Consider the following 17335-nt stretch of genomic DNA (forward strand, 5'->3'; position numbering starts at 1 on the left):
GATCAAGATGAGAACAGGGAGACATCAGTCACCCATTGCTGTCACAGTCAAACCAGACTTGAATTAGGGAAATTGGCTTAATTTATTACCGATCAAAGCAAAGTAACATATTGAGAAATGAAACCAAATTTGAAACAGCTTCCCTCCTCACTCCCTTATTCCAGGGTTAACTTCACTCTGGATTTCCTCAGCAGTGCAGGGGAATGGGGAATGGTGGTTGCAGCCAGTCTATCACACATTATCTCTACCCTCCCTCCTCCTCAGGGGGAGGAATCCTCACACTCTTTCTCTGCTCCAGTGTGGCATCCCTACCTCCACAAACTTCTCTAATTTGAGTCCTTCTCATGGGGTGTAGCTCTTCACAAACTGCTGATGGCTTGACCTTGGTCAGCAGTGATTCCATCCAGGGCTGTCTGGGACTGGCTCTATGGGACATGGGGGAGGCTTCTGGCGGCTTCTCACTGATGCCAGCCACTATTAACACCTGGCCACTCCACTATTAACACCTGGCCATGCACACCCAATGCAGTAATATACACTCAAACAAAGGTTTTCCAAAATGCCCATTAAACAACATGAAATTAAAAATGTGCTGATGTGGGATTATGCTTGTGACAGCCTCATGGATATTTCAAAATGGCTGCATTTAGACTCCCTACAGATGTTGTATTTTCATGAATACAGTAAGACATCTGAATAATTTAAGAGAATGTTGTCAGTAGCAAGTGTCACACAAAAAAACTGGAAGGAAAATTGTCTTCACTTAGTGAAGACAAAAATGCATACAAATCAATTTCTATTTACTACACAGTTTTAAATAGGAAACAATAAGTTATTACTTTGACAGGAAATCAGAAAGTGTTTTTATTATGTCCTTATCACCTTACTTATTTAATATATAGAAACTGTCCATGATCCACACCTCTGTAATTCTCACAGAAAAATAATTATGTAAATACATTGAAATTTGCACATAGGGAGCATTTATTACCCAATTTGCTTATACTTTCAAACTGAAGAGAAAATGTAAATCTGTATGAGATTTTTTACAGAAATTTTGAGGTTTCAAATTTAGCACTTCCAAAGTGCAAACCATTGGAAAAATGCTCTAAGCAAAAAAATTATTCTGGCTGAAATTAACCCTGCAAAATATTTTTCTCTCTTGTCTAATAAATATTTTATGAAGAACCTGAAACTATATGCAAATGAAGTCATATTTACCCAGTAAGCATGAGAACCATGAGAACCAAGTGATATTCTACCTATTTATTCATTTCTTGATGAGAGGTACATTTCAATTATATTACCTTTTGGTTTTTTGTTGTGTTTTTTTTTTATTCAAACAGCTTACCCAGGAGTTAAAATGGTGAGTGAAAGTCATCATGAGGCCCTGGCAGCACCGCCAGCGACCACAGTAGCAGCAGCCCCTCCAAGCAATGTCACCGAGCCAGCCAGTCCAGGAGGAGGAGGAGGAAAAGAAGATGCATTTTCTAAGCTAAAAGAGAAGTTCATGAATGAGCTGAACAAAATTCCACGTAAGTAAAACTTGATTGATGGTAAAGCTTCTGTTGGCAGACTAGGTTTAATTTGACATTTTCTGCTTTGAGATTTATTTAGACAGCATACTAAATGTTTTCTAGTCAAAGCTGGAAAAATCACAAGATTAAACTGGTTTTGTAAGTTCCTCAAAGTTAACTGAAATAGAAAAAAATGGAGTCCACCTCTAATTTATGTCTATCCTTGGTATGTCAGATTAGTTGGGTAATTTTTACTGATGAATTACTGCTGAATCATTAAAACTGAAACTAGAGAACTTCACTGTGGCTGTGGGACCAATGAGTAAAATGTTTCCTATCAGTAACACTTAAGGTTTCATGTTCAGGACAAATGTGGGTGGCCATATTGCCTTAAAGCAATATTTGGCCAGAACTCACACATATTGAGAAACCAAGGAAACTTTGGATCTTTGGAGATTAGAAAATGTTGAAAAAAAAGTGAAAATTGAGTTTTAACAAGAAAATAGGTAATGCATCTGTAATGTATGAAGATAGCTGTGCTTTTCCCACTAGTTATTCTAGTAGATCAGCCACTGAATGCTGTTTGCACAAGTTCATGTACCTATGCTGAAAACATAAAAGTATAAATTTATATTTCTGTGAAGTTAACAGAACGAAAGTCAGCAGGGCTCTTTTGGTCTTTGGTGCTAGAAAGTATTGACTCAAAATTGAGGTCTCAATTTGTTCACATTTAAAAAAAAATACAAGCATTATCTTTGTGCTGTTATTTATGATAATACTGGGGTTCTTGAGTCTGTCTGATATGTTCTACTGTGCATACACTGGTATCAAATATAGGACTAATTCAATATTGTCATTGGCATTTCATATAATACATTGTTACTGACAGAAAAATTACCTAATGCTACCAGCAGATCATTTTGGCACTTTTATAGACAAGAAGGTTAAGGCTCTGTGTGTGTGTTTTAGTAGCAAGCATTAGAAAGTAATTCAATCTGTAACAGCTTCTTCTTTACAAGGAAAAATAAATGTAAAATATTTCCAGGGAAGTATTTTAACATATGTAAAAGATTTCATTTTTAGAAGGCTATCCTTTGTGTAAAGAAGTGTTCTGTGACTGATAAAGTCAGATAACAAATTAGAATATTAATCAATTTTTTCTATATCTAATTGAATCTTGGCCATGTGGCAGATGCAGTTTTTGAAAAATTGGTAGCAGACAGCTTTGCTCTGTCACTCAAAATTCCCATTTGCAAGAATTAAGGTGTTACAGAGGTAAGAAGTGTGTGCCATTATTTTGATGATCTGTGCAGTCCAGTGCCGACCATACTGAAATGAAATTGTCTGACGATGTCATGGGAAAACAAAACTAAAGAACAAAAATACAGGAATAAAAAGAAAAAAGAGGAAAAATGAAAAGACAAGACATGAAAGGAAAAACAGTCCGAATTTGAAACATTTGTCTTGTAATTTTTGTCTCACTATGCTATGTAAATAATGTAGATGAGGCTTTTATGTAAATATCCTCTTATTTTCAAACTTTGATTTTAACTTTGCAAAGGCATGAATGGCTTCCAGTATGAGGAACTCCATAATTGGTAGGTGTAGGAAAAGTTTTGTAGATAGAGAGAAACTTGGAATGTCCTGATGCATACTTTTTTAAAACCACAGCAAAAACAAGTGGAAAGTCCAATCTGGAGAGTCTTTTCAAGTTGAACTGACTGAAACTTCTATTATCTCTTCTTGAAAGAAAAAAATCCACTACTGTTACATAATGAAAGTGCTCACTTAGAGAAGTATATTAAGTCATAAGACAAATCTTATTTCTTATGAAATACATCATGTTATTTATAAAATAAAGTACCTTATTCTGATAGTGACACCAGAATATATTGCCACCATCTTAGAAATCTGGTCTCTTATCCAAGATCATGCAGTACTGTTGTCCTGGAGAAATGAACCTAAGGTAGTCACAAATCCCGTACCAATTGTCTGCCCTTATTACGGAGGCTACAGATGTGATTGGATCTTCCCAGGGTCTCTATCAAATGCTGGGGCTATGTAGTGTTGCTTTCTGCTACACTGAGGGGGGTTTGCCATTTCAAGAAGAAAGTTGAATGTTCGTTGTACTGCAGAGAGGCAAGAGGCTTGTATGGGGACATTTTTGAAATACTAAATATGAATTAGTGCCATTGACGTATTTCAACATTTTATATTCCAAATAAGTTTCTTTTGCCCGTTTTCCTCAATAATAAATCCTACAAGAAGGGGCGGCATTGCACACGTCTGTATGTGTTTTTCATTTATAAACTAACATAAACACAAAACAAGTAAGTTTAATTAGGCAATCTAAAAAATATTGGGGATGTGAGGGCAGAGGAGACCTCATTTCCCTGTTGGAAGATTATACCATTTTCTCATGAGTGGTTCAGTTTATGCCAGTGGGAAGTTGTCAGTGTGGTGTTTTCAGCCTATTACCAAAAAAATGTAATTTTGCTAGAAAAGTTTTCAGGACTTACCTCTTCCAGCTGGCTGCAATTTTTTTTTTTTTTTAAGAATCTCTCTTAGAGCAGAATACAAATTAGTACAAACCAAATTGTTTTTATAGTGGCTTTTTGGGAATTTCTTGCTGTGTGAGAGAGAAGGAATATGGTGCAAGAATCTCTCTTAAAACAGAGCAGAATACAAATTAGTACAAACTAAATTGTTTGTATAGTGGCTTTTTGGGAATTTCTTGCTGTGTGAGAGAGAAGGAATATGGTGCATGGGCACCATTGGGAACAGCAGAGATGCTTGGAAGTCTAAGACCACTCCCAAAAGCATGGACCAGGTTTTTCCTCTGGTAGATTCAAACTGAGAATCTGATTTGAGTCTTACACTTGGCAGTGGAATGTCATAGTCAGCAAGTTCTCTAATCTTTTCAAATGAGGAACGAGCCTCTTTTTTAGTGCTTTATCATTTTTACTTCCAAAGGGCTTGTGTTCATCCTCACATGACAGGAAAGACTTTGAAATCTCAATGTTTGACGAGCCTCTTTTTTAGTGCTTTATAATTTTAATTCCAAAGGTCTTGTGTTCATCCTCACATGACAGGAAAGACTTTGAAATCTCAATGTTTATTATGAGAGGACCTTTTTTTAATGTTCTGTTGTTTATGTGTGAGACAAATAATTAAATGTTTTAGCTGCCTCTGCTTATGATGTCTGCAGGTGGAAAATAAGCTGTCATGATGGAGTGAATGTATATGTAATAGGATAAAGTGTTGTGAAAAAGCTCACTTCCAATCAGAGTGGTTTGAGTGCTAAAAAGGCCAAGCTGTAGCAGGGCCTAATTTGTGTAGTCTTCTCTTTCTGTCTTATCTTAGAATTTATATAGTGTCCAGTCATGCTTATATTAAAAAAAAAAAAAAAAAAAAAAAGGAAATTACAACCTTCTAATCATGGAATACATGATAACAAAAATAAAGGTACATCAAACTACATCCAGCTGAATAAATACTGTTCCTTCCATGTAGCTTAAAATAGAAGATTCTTTTTTTTGAGTACTAAGTTTTGTAGAACACACAGATGTCAGAAGTTAAATAGCCTAAATGTGCCAGCTAACTGAAGATATCAGAATTCCCATTAAAAGTTTGTTTTGCAAAACTACAAGATAAAATTCAATTTAAATTAATGCAATTTAAATTATACTGGTGTTTTCTTCTGTGATGTATGCACAAGACAAGTCTTATTTAAATAAAAAGAGAGAGATTAATTTAATAGAACGAGGAAATAAAAGTTCCAAGAAAAAGAAAGGACGTATTTGTATCAGTATACATTTATTTCAAGAACAGTGCTGCAGAATGTAAACCAGGTTAAAATTTTCATTGGTACAAGCATAAAATCTGGAGGTTTTTTTCTTGATTTGTATCTCTTTAAAATAGAGCATACACCACATTTTGTGACAGAAGAACGTAGGCTTCCAAAAGCACACACATCATTCAGAATGACAATGTCCTAACATACATTTCACTCTGGATAAAGCAAGTGGGATAATTTTATTACAATGAGTCATACAATTAAAGTGCAAGAACCCAGTAAGTTACTGAGGCATAACTGTGAGGAATTTTTTTATCCGTTATGTAAATCCCTGCATTTTGGTTGTGAGTGGCTGATTTGCATAATCACAGTACAGTTGTTTTTCCAGAACTGAACTGTGCATAAATGTCACTCTAACTTAATTGGTTCTTATACTTTCAATCCCTATTTATCTCTAATCTGCAGAATTTTTAATTTGTTTACCAGAAGGTGAATAAAGGCACCATGTCTGCTTTTATATTTTGCATTTTACATACAGTAAATCCAGCAACTGAAAAAAGGGGGGAAACAGAGCAGATAAAACAGCACTTACTGTTCTGAAAATAAAATTCATTAAAAGATTTTATAAGATCTGTCAGTTCTTTCCTTCTTCTTTCTCAGTGCTCTTGCATCTGGATCTTTGTCTACAGGCTAGGAAAATCTCTGCCATACATTTACAGTAAGTGTGTTGTAACAAGACTGTGGTAATGGCAGAAACAGCTTTTGGGTGGAGACTTTAAATGTCAAGATGCTGATACTAGCCATACGCAAATAAAAATTGACATAAATTACCATTAGTTTACTTAATAATTTTAAAATCAAAGTGATGTTGATATGTTTTCTAATGGCACATTCCTGTATGAACAGGAGACCTCATTTTGCCAGTAAACAAGACAGCAAAAATCCAATAAAATTACAGCATGCATCTGATTGAATAATGATGTGCTGTTAATGCTCGTGATAAAATCTGGAACAGCTATAATAGCTGATTGCATTGAATCCAGGATAGTGTCATTACCTCTATAATAGAAAGATATTGCATATTTCCAATGCTCGTTGCTGTCTTACATTGTAATTATATAAAAAGTTACATTTCTATACAAACCCTATTCTGAAATGTTTGGCTGGCTTGCCACTCCATTTGGCCTCAGTAGCTGGTGCTCAAAAGCCCTGAATTTGATTAATCTTGTACAACTGACTGCTAATCCCACAAAACCAGAAGCTCAGATCTCTGTGATGGTTCAGGATAAAACCTGATGCTCTGTGCAGACTTCTCTCACATTCTGTTTGCAGAGAAAGTTTTATTTCCCTCTCCTTGGACTAGTGAATAACTGTCAAAACAAAATGGGGCTGGAGGCTGTGGAGAGAACTGTAACAAAAAATGTAAAAATAACTGTAAGACTCAGCTCTGGTTTAATTTCAGATAATATCTTAGTAAGCTGACTACGAAGTTGTATTTGGGTAATTTAGTAAATAAATAAATTCTGGATTTATATATTTAGCCATTTAAGTCAAAATTTCAGCATTCAGCAGTCATCTTAGACACACTCATATTTCTTTCTCCCTGCTGGTCTCTGCTATTTTGCCCTTCTGCCTTTCTTGATTGACCAGCTGAGGTGTATTAAGAGTGTTTATTGCCTTCTATGAATGACAGTAAAGTTAATTTCTTAATTTTTTATTCATATGTGGCATCAAGATTATTGAAGAGTTTTTACCAGATTATGTCTGTTATTAGAAGATTGAGAATTTTGTTCACGGGGTCTTTCTGAAACTTAGTTTTTATAAGCTTACAGCGTAATCGTTTGATGAAAATAAATTCATTAGGCTTCTCCTGATGGTTCCCAGAGCACAGGTGTCACTGGTATAAGGAGGAGATGGCACATTATTTTCTAAGTTCATAAAAAAGATATGAAATGCTGATAATAGAATGCTTTCAGTTTTAGAAGCTGGATTAATAGTGTATGAATACCATAAAATCAGAATACAGTTTGCAGCAATAGCTCTGATTTATTGGAGCTCTGATTTATATGTTCACAGTACATACCAGTGTTAGTCATTGCCTAATATCTTAGGTTACCTAGAAAAGAGTTGGGTTTCTGCTTCAGAGATCATCCTGAGTAGTAGCTGACTGCCTGCAGGAATGAGGACTATGTTCATATGTGTGTGCACATAGATTTAGGTAAATAAGCAGAGTTCTCAGCTTAGGAACAGTCAGCCATTGGCAAACTCGATTTGGGTATCGTGACAAAGAATGTCTCTATGGAGAGATTTAGGGAAGATAAAGAAGTTTCTTGATGTTCAGGGAAGTCTGAAGAGCTGTGCTGGAGGAAGTGGGATAGCATGAATTCAAGTTTTCTTGTCTCCCTTCCTCTCATAAAATCATTCCCAGTTACTCATGCCAAGCAAATACATACAGCTTTATTCTGCAGAAGAGACAGGGAAAATCAGAAATAAGGATTTATTTTGGAACACAGAAGTACAGAGCTATTACAGTACAATATTAGATGGGGGAAAAAACTCCATTATTTCTAAATATAGCAATTTAAATGCAAATATCAGATTACTTTGTTTTTCCCTGAATACCCCAGTCCCAGAGTGCAGATGAGAACTTAATTTCGTTTTTTAATGTTAAATAAAATTTCTAGATCTCCTGCTGATAGGGAAAAGCTTGAAAATACTGCCCACACACATCCAGAAGACACAAATATCATGAGAAAAACAGTTAAACTCTTGTTATTTTAAAAACTCATGATATGAAAGTGCTGTGATTATTTCTAAGCATCCAGCATATTTTATTCACTTTAAATGAGGAATCCTGAAAATACAGTTTTAAATCCCAAATGTATAAATAGATACTGAGCGATGGAAGAATGGAAGTAAAAACTCATGAAGCAGATGAAAATCCTTGTCTGGAAGGAATAGCATGTGGTCTGAGATCCCACTGCGTTATACTCCATCAATATTTCAATGATTGATTCTGCCACGTAGAATTTATTTGTTTTTTTACATTATTACAGTTTACAATCTGTAAGTTATTTTCATGTGCCTTCTGATGGGCTCCCCTTAACATGTCCTCTCCTTAAACTTTAGGGTTCATGACAGCTGCCAGTTTGATCCTCATACAGAACTGAGCGAGGAACCTCAGGCTGTTAGAAGTACAGGCTGCTCGAGCATGAAGTGCTGCTGCTGCAGACTGTAGCTGGATCAAGCACTGGCAAGCACGCATGCTTGCCAGGAGGTTACATAAAATCATTGAATGGTTTTGGTTGGAAGGAACCTTAAAAATCATGTAGTTTCAATGCCCCAGCTGTGGGCAGGGAAATAATCTCCTCCAATCAAAGCAAACTCAACCCATGCATCTGACGCACTTATGTCCAAAGGAGTTCCCTGTTCCTACACTGGCCATTATTTTGGCTCCTTGGACAAGCCAAGGAGGAAAGCAGAAATCAGAAGAGCAGACTCCTACAGCTTGAACCAGAGCAGCAGCTGCAGCACTCTCCATCCCCAGCACAGAGAGAGCCCCTGTCCTCCTCTGCATCACCTTGAGAATGCACTGTCCCATCAAAAGGAAATGCTGTCTCTAAGCCAGTAGCACACTGGGAAGGTAACCTCAATGTCAAACAGAATTATACATTATTGATTGCATGTGTCTGTAACACCCTTTTCAGAAACAGCCATTTGTTTTGAGTTGTATAATCTGAAAGACAGGGAAGGAGAAGCAAGTTCTCCTATAGAACACGTGATGCTGAAAACATTTTGGCAAAATATAAGAGAACAAAAAAACTCATTCAGGTTAACTTTTAAAGCCAAGGAGATGAAATTCTTCTGTAGCAGAAACAGGGGTGAGCACCTGCCTTTGGTTTGGTGATGGCATTTTAACAAGGGGTGTCAGACTATCCCCAGAAGTCTCCTCTAGCACATCACAGTGATTATTTTATATGTTACAATTACTCTGGTAGGTATTTTATTGCCCTATAGATATGTCAAGTTGTGCCAGTACCTTATAAGTTGAGTAGAGAATTCAATTTACAAGCAGAAAACTGAACATGGTTGCTGGCTTACTTCCAGTTCTGGGAATATATCTTAAAATTTCATTACTTTGTGTGAGAGAAAGTGCACTAAAATTGTGTTTGTGTGCATAAAAGAAACACAATCTTTGTTAGCCTTTTTCAAACTTACCTGCATATAAAGTGCCTACAGAATTGCACATTATCAGTTATAATTGTTTCTAATCTTGCTTTAAAAATAAGAGTTCGTGGAACAATTGTTCTGAATTTAAAACTGATAATACATTTAAAGATTGATTCTCAGCAATGTACAGGATAAAATATAAAAGGCACCTATGACTGTCATTAGTGGGTTTTATTTTAAAAAGTATGGTTTAAATGCACAGTGAAAATATAAGAATCGCTGATAAGACTTATATTCCATCCTTACCTCAGCTGCTTGTGCTTAGGCACTGTGGCAAGCTAGAAAATATTCTCTTGCCACTGTTATTCTGAGAAATTGTTGTAAGTTGGCACAGCTGAAGAACAGAATGCCATTCTTTGTTGTTATTGTTAGCTATTCTGCTTAGAACTGGGAGAGTTTCCTGCTGAGAACTGTCCAAACTAAAGCCTTGTCTGAGGTATTATAAATATATAATTACCCTCCTTTGGTTAATATGTTTTTTTAAGTGTTTACCATTTTTCAAAAGACACAAGAATACTGATACATGAATTACAATACCTGGTCATCAGTGCCATATGCCAGGGTGGGTGAAAAACTAAGGCACTGACCACCAAGAGGAGCTCTCAGGAATACTGTAGGTACACAGCATCCTTTCATACATTCATTTTATCTTTCTTAGTCTTGGCTTCTATGTCAGGCAAGCTCTTGGATGGTTCTAGATCAGAATGTCACTACTGGTTCCAGAACGTGCAGCCACTTTGCAAGAGTGGCCTGTGGAAGTGGCCTCAAATATTCAGAAGAATCTTGGTATGGGAAGACTTTGCTCTGACTCCATAGAAAGATGTGGTGCTGAACTTGAATGACTGCCTCATGAAGGCTGAATTCCAGCTGGCAGCTGAACAAGCCATCTGCCTACTCCTGTGCAGATTTCAGAATCTGAATCTACTCTTAATTACCAACTTCAGCAAGAGCTCCCTAATTTGCTCACAGCCCCTATATCATCTGGGGGCATGTTTCAGTACTGTAGCTGGCACTGTTTTCCTATTACAGTGAAAGCCACCAAAATGAAAGATGAAGTTTATAATTTCAGATGGAAAAGGCATTTCAACCCACATCTTAAAAAGGAGCTCCAGAAATTATTAGGCTTTCTACACTTACTTTTTAAGAATCACACTCTAGAAGTTGAATTTACAGATCTGAGTTAAATAGGTTGATCCTCTTCAGAATGACATAGAAAAATAGGTGACCCAGGTTCATCTAGAAGGAAAAACTGGTATATGCAGTGGTACTGATCCCACATACTTAGATATCTAGGAAGGCCTCTAGATTAAGCCGTTTTAACAGAGTGATTCATGCCTTAGAGCACTTTCTCTGGGCTTGGAGACCTGATTTCTCTCATTTGGAGAGCAATTGTTTCCATCTCTTCTACCAGTGTACAGTCTGATGAAGAATAAGAGAGCTCACTGGACTAAAGAGGCCTGGCTGAAGGACAGCATATGCATTTTGCTGTGAAATGTCTTTGGACAAATTGAGCAAATAACACTGGGTATTTAAGACTTCTTGTGCTTAAACAAGTGTTTCACACAAGGTTGCAGAATGTGGCAATGTGAATCCCACATTTCTTTTTCAGCTGTTCCTGTAGGAAAGGTAGATCCAAGTTTTCCAGCTTCATCCCTTGATTTCCTTTAGTCTCAGGAAGACCTGGGCCTAAGGTATTGTAGGCTGCAGCCTGAGTGGTACTCCTGAGTCTTGGCTGGCAGCTCCTTTATTGTCAGTCTGAAGCAGCCCCACAAACCATGTATTTGACCCAGGGGAGTAGGGGTGTCAGCTCCTTGAAGAGGAAGGGAGAAGGAGTATGTGAAAGCTGGTGAGCTGCCAGTTGGTTTGGAAGTCATTTCCACACAAGAAGCTTGCTTTCTCCTAGACCTCTGTCAGGACCGTAACCCATTTAGTTGTACCCCAATGGGGAGGGAACCTCCAGGACTAGAAGGTTTTTTGTTTTGGTGTTTTTTTGGGTTTTTTTTTCTCTTTTTTTTTTTTTTTTTTTTTGGGGGGGGGGGTTTTTTGGGGGTGCAGCCTGAGTGGTACTCCTGAGTCTTGGCTGGCAGCTCCTTTATTGTCAGTCTGAAGCAGCCCCACAAACCATGTATTTGACCCAGGGGAGTAGGGGTGTCAGCTCCTTGAAGAGGAAGGGAGAAGGAGCATGTGAAAGCTGGTGAGCTGCCAGTTGGTTTGGAAGTCATTTCCACACAAGAAGCTTGCTTTCTCCTAGACCTCTGTCAGGACCGTAACCCATTTAGTTGTACCCCAATGGGGAGGGAACCTCCAGGACTAGAAGGTTTTTTGTTTTGGTGTTTTTTTGGGTTTTTTTTTCTCTTTTTTTTTTTTTTTTTTTTTGGGGGGTGGTGGTTGTTTGGGGTTTTGTTGTTGTTATTGTTGTTTTGGGGTTTTTTTTGTTTTGGTTGTTTTTTTTCTGGAAACACTTTTTAGAGGCAAAATAGATTCTTTACATAGCTAACAAGTTAACAATGTTCAATAATTTTTGCACCTTTCTTATACTTACTTTTTTGGTCCTTTCTTCTTACCAGATTTCAATGGCTTTTCTGTTTTACTTCTGTGTTGTTTCATGTATTTATTAACACTTTTCTCCTAGCCTGAACTCACATGAAAAAACCATCACAAGCAAAATACTTGCTAACCCAGCATTCAGTCTTCTTTATTCTTTAGGTATCAAACTCATGTTTCCTCCCAAAATAGCTATTTTTATCATGTTTCCTAAGACCTGAGGATTCCATTTTTATCAAACATGTCCTTTAAGGTGGAATATGGCGTTTCAAATCTCAACCCTGGAGTAAGTTGTTTGTTTGTCTGTCTGTTTGTTCATTTTATGCCATGGGTACAATTTTACTTGCAGCATGAGCAAAGGAAGAAGGACAGACAAAGATAAGGCGAGCTTACTATTCATGAATTTCAGCCTAGCATAGCATTTTAGATTACAAGTCAATGATAGTAATCACTTTATAGGAAGCTATTCCAGAATATCAGTTTCTAAATTTGTTTGCCTCATGAAATATTTATTGATGAGTTTTAGGTCTTAGGACAGTGAGGTGGCCAGGACAATGGGAAATAGTATGATGGGTGGAGAGGACCAATGCACAGTAAGTACTCCCTGAACTCAGGGAATAGTGATAAAATAGCATGAAGGAATGTCAACATTGACCTGACTATTCTGAAACAGCCATGCATTTATTTTATGTAACAGTGACTGCATACTGCAAAAATATTCCTGAACAATGCTCTTCTTGGTATAAATATAGACATGCAAGAGGAATATGTATAGGAAGAGAGAAAATGGAAAAGAGGAACTAATTGCAACAATCTCTTTTCTGTTCAGTTAATGCATTAAGTGTTTAAAGTGTGCAACATCCTTGATTTTCAACAGCTCATTTTTGTTAGGAACCTACTGACAGCTGGGCTTCGATTCTTCAGAATGCACAGAACTGTCCACTACTACTTCTCAGAACACTGTCTGTGATTTTGTAATGGTAATGACAAGAAGCATTTTATTCTGTTGAACCAAATATTTATCCCAGTAATTCCTGTTAGAAAAAGAACAGAAAATATATCCTCTTTAAAAACAACCAACCAAACTCCTAAATTGTGTCCCCATGACATAAAATAATTTGTGATACCAAATCCCTAAAGGCATAGCAAAGCTAGCTGAACCCTGCAGTGCAGCACAACTGCAAATTGGTGAGCAAATTTTGTCTTGTTTCAAGCCTTTTTTCTTGACCGACCTGCACCTTTCTTGTAAATAACTTAAAATACAATAGGATTGCATTCTTACTTGATAGAGCCAGCCAGTAAGAGTAGCATAGGTATGCAGGCTGGTTCCAGGTATTAAAATGCTACACAGCAGGTTTTAGAATCTCAAAAGGTTTAGTCTGGTAAAATATTTAAATGTGTACTAACCTTTAAGCTCCTGAGTGGTGCATCAAATTTAATTTGTCACACACAAGTGGTTTGGAGGATCAAAATTGTAAATAACATTTCTAATGTGTCCTGTAATTTACCTGATGAACTGCTACACTAATTCTTACTTTATTGTAAATTAATTTTACTTTTGCTGTGGTTATTTTAATATAAAATACTTACTTTATTAAAAGTTTGTAACTCTACAAGTTAATGTAATTTTAGAGACGTGTCACAAACACGTAGTGGTAGGAACAAATTTTTTTTCTGACTTTCATAAATACTAGTGTAATTCTTTTACCTTCCATTTGATTTTAGCGGGCAGCTTGCTGGGAGTTGTACCCACTTTTCACATGGCCTGTTATCACAGCACACATTTTCATGATTGTTGTCAAAAAAAGACCATTTAGGACAGTTGTTTAGTTTAAATGATCAGTAGAGTGCTACTTTGAGATCATTTGGGAAGGGGACACATACACAGAAATTTTCCAATGGAAGCTGTTGGAAGAATGTAATTACCTCACTTGGGACTTGAGCCAACCCAGCAAACATCCAATTTCCACAGATGTGATTGAGGTTGTTTCCATTTCGTTTAATGAGAGTTGGATGGGGCTGTAAGGCATTATAATCTTTTAGGGAAAATCCCAGGGGATCTCTCATCACCAAAAAAGCTGAGGATGTTGGTTTTATGTTTCCCCCAAAGTACAGCAGCCCTTGCATCAGCATGTCACCACTGCTGTTCCCCAGCATTACTGGCTCAGGGGGAAGCAGGCCACCATGGTGCCACTTTCTGTGCCTGAGAGGGCTCCAGGATACTGGCAGATGATATTGTTTAGCTTCCCCCTGCGTTCAGGTCATCCATGAGAGTTCAGTTGCTCAGTTCATTTCTTTGGTGGATGTACTAGAGTGCTGTAGCAATGAGCAGGGAGTGCATGTGATGCTTCACTAATTCCTCCCTCCTTTCAGCATTGAGTGGTACTCATTTCAAAGAAGCATTTCAAAGTCAGCATCAGACTGTTACAGGGGTCAAGATTTTTTCACTGACTGGACCCCAGCAGTGCTTTGGTCCTTGCAGACAAAATTACAGGATTGCCTCCAATGCTGCTGATAGTGCCTCTGTTTGGGCAAACTTGTGTAATCTTCCCCATGCTATCAGGGGAATCCAAGTGCTAGGACCATGCTTTGTATCCATCCTACCTGCTAAGATGGATCACTTTTCATAGATTGGCAGATGCTTCAATGCCTCTCTGTTTCAAAGTTACTTTGGTTTGGTTTTTGTAAGAGGTGAATACAAGCTTTCTTCATAGGAAAAAAATAAATAAATATTGTTGGGGTGTGGCCTTACCATTCACTTCCCAGACATAACTTAATAGACCAGAATTGTCAGGATATTTTATTACAGAAGTTTGTTACTCATACAGCATTTTCATCATGCAAGTTGGGAGCCAGTAGCAGACTGAAGTGTCAGTGAGAACTCCTGATACAGCAAAGCAATGATGATATTCCCTGCTTTCCCACAATATTTTATGAGGCAAAGAAAATAGTTTGTACTGACGTTTTGGGAGTAGAGGACTGAGAGCTATAAAATATCTCTCATCCTGTCCTGAATGTAAAATTTCCTTTTCTAAAAAAAAGTAATAATCAGTAATTGTTTCTCCAAGAAGGTGCAGCATTTGCTTCCACCAGACAGGTGACCATTAATGACAGTCAGTATATGTCTTCACAACCTCCACAGACCAGTATGTCTGATACCCTGAAAATTACTATTGCAGACCATGTTGACAGGATGTATGACTTGTAAGTATCAGAGGTCACATCTGTGGTCTGAAAGTGAATGATAACCAATTTGTGACTTACTTCTCCTGTTCTTCTCAGTTTCTTTCATCTGTTGCCTCTTTTCCTTCCTTTTTCCTGGTTCCTCATCACACAGCATCTTCTTCTCTCATTTACACCTCCTTCCTCTCCAGAAAAAAACACAGTTTTGTCATGCTGACTTCTGTGGAGAATACAGTTACAGAAGGAAGAAGGAGGGTTAAAACCTCTGAAAGGTTTTTTGATGTATGGCTGAGAGGCTTAAAGCTTCCTGGCAGTGCTAGTCTCTCCTCTATTTCCCAGGCTGTCTGCCATAGGATACTTTTGATGAAAAAGAATGAATGTAAAACAATATTTGTCTACTTTCCCCTCTATTTCATACAAAGCTTGCTAAGAAAGAATGGAAAGCTTTCAGCTAACATTTTAGATAAGCAAACCTGAATACTGATGTGTATTTTTTAGTAGCTTCAGGACTAATTATAAATAAAAATAAATGTACAGAAGTTACAAGGAAAGAATTTGCTGTTTTTTCGCTTGAGCCTGAGGCCTCCTGTAAGGGGTAGTTCTTTGTTCCTTGAATATGCTGAGTGTTCTGGCACTGAACCATGATCTAGAAATCTCACATCCCTACTCAAGGATTTTCCAGCTGCTGCTAGTTGTGCTACTAGTTGGACAAGAAACATTTTCAGAAGGAGACAGAAAGTGTGTTGTGTATGACCCTGTGATGTCAGCGGCAGTCAGAAAAATCATGTGTGACCTCAGATAAGGATCAACAATTGAGATGAGCCAGGATAAATCACAGCATTGCCAAGTTTAGAGAGAAGCCAAAGGAAAATTGGTTGCAGTGCTGGCTTACAGGAGGTTGTTCCCAGGCAGGAGCTGGCTCAACTTGAAGGCATGTGAGGCCAATTAAATAACTCCTAGCCACTTGGGAGGGGTATGTCTGTCAGAGCCTGCTTTTATGAAAGGATAAAAGGGCTATTGATAAAAAAATGCAGTCTTCATGTTTGCCATAGTTAAAATACTATGACTAGAGAGTTATTTAATAACGTTTATTTGGGGCAATATTTTGATCTCTTCAGTGTTTGAGTTTTTGGAAACCACTGCTGAGATACTGGGTCTCTGAGCCATTGGCAGTGAGGTAAATGGCATTTAGTTTTGCTCCAGGGAAGGATTTATTCTTTCATCAAGTGTCACCTCTATCATGATGTGCCTGAATAAATATAACTAGCTTCGCTTACATTAGTGGTCTCTCCTGGGACAACACTGCCAGCATAAATTATTTATGATTTGAGACGTGTTTAATACTAGTCACAGCAAAAAAAAAATACTACCTTCCAAGAGCACTGCCTATCGCAGGTGACAGAGACAAAACTCTATCTTCATTAAAGGACTTTTTTTCACCATAACAATAAAATCTATCAGCCTCTTTTTACCTCTGTGAACTGCGCTTCTCACATAGTATAGTGTTCCTCTATGTAGGCACAACTTTGGCTCTGAAGCTCCACTGAAAAGGAATATTAATGAGGACTTCCTTTTACTCAGCTCGAGGACAGGCACCTCATCACCTAGCTGATCCAGGAGTTTGTGACAAGTCAGATTAGAAACAGTCACCTCAAAATATGCAGAAGTTATCTTCTGGTTTCTGGAAACCCTTATTGAGGTTTCACCCAACAAACCCTAATTTTGCTGTATTGTAATGTGCCAATGTCAACAATCAGAAAATAAGGCAAATTTTGACAGATTTCTTTCTGAGATGATTTTGGCAAGACAATGTTATTTTGCTTCATTCCTTAGTAATTAAAATTATTGAAAAGGCAGCACAAGGTTAAGATTCAAATTTTATGAAGTGTGGTGCTCACCAATATAGTTAACTTGAACTCTAGAAGTTAGAAACTTTACATGAGATGTCCTATGTTGTTTTTAAAAATAATCTCTATCTTGCTGTGGCTTGTGTCTTTATGGTTTTTGCCATATATAAATTACTTTTCTATATTTGCAGTGGCTTAAAACTCTGTGCTGATTTAAA

General features: G+C 37.4%; 1 protein-coding gene across 2 annotated transcripts in view; it reads left to right on the forward strand.

Moving 5' to 3' along the window:
• Nucleotides 1–17335, forward strand: part of SYT1 (synaptotagmin 1) — a 252325-nt gene that overhangs the window by 126349 nt on the left and 108641 nt on the right. For both annotated transcript variants that reach the window (XM_039704184.1, XM_039704186.1), the window contains exon 3: nt 1347–1535. In XM_039704184.1, the coding sequence (XP_039560118.1) occupies nt 1364–1535 (172 nt within the window). In that variant the 5' untranslated portion in view covers nt 1347–1363. The remainder of the gene's footprint in view (nt 1–1346; nt 1536–17335) is intronic.

The sequence above is a fragment of the Passer montanus genome, unplaced genomic scaffold, assembly GCF_014805655.1.
Source record: "Passer montanus isolate IOZ18808 unplaced genomic scaffold, ASM1480565v1 scaffold17, whole genome shotgun sequence".
In the NCBI taxonomy this organism is placed as follows: Eukaryota; Metazoa; Chordata; class Aves; order Passeriformes; family Passeridae; genus Passer; species Passer montanus.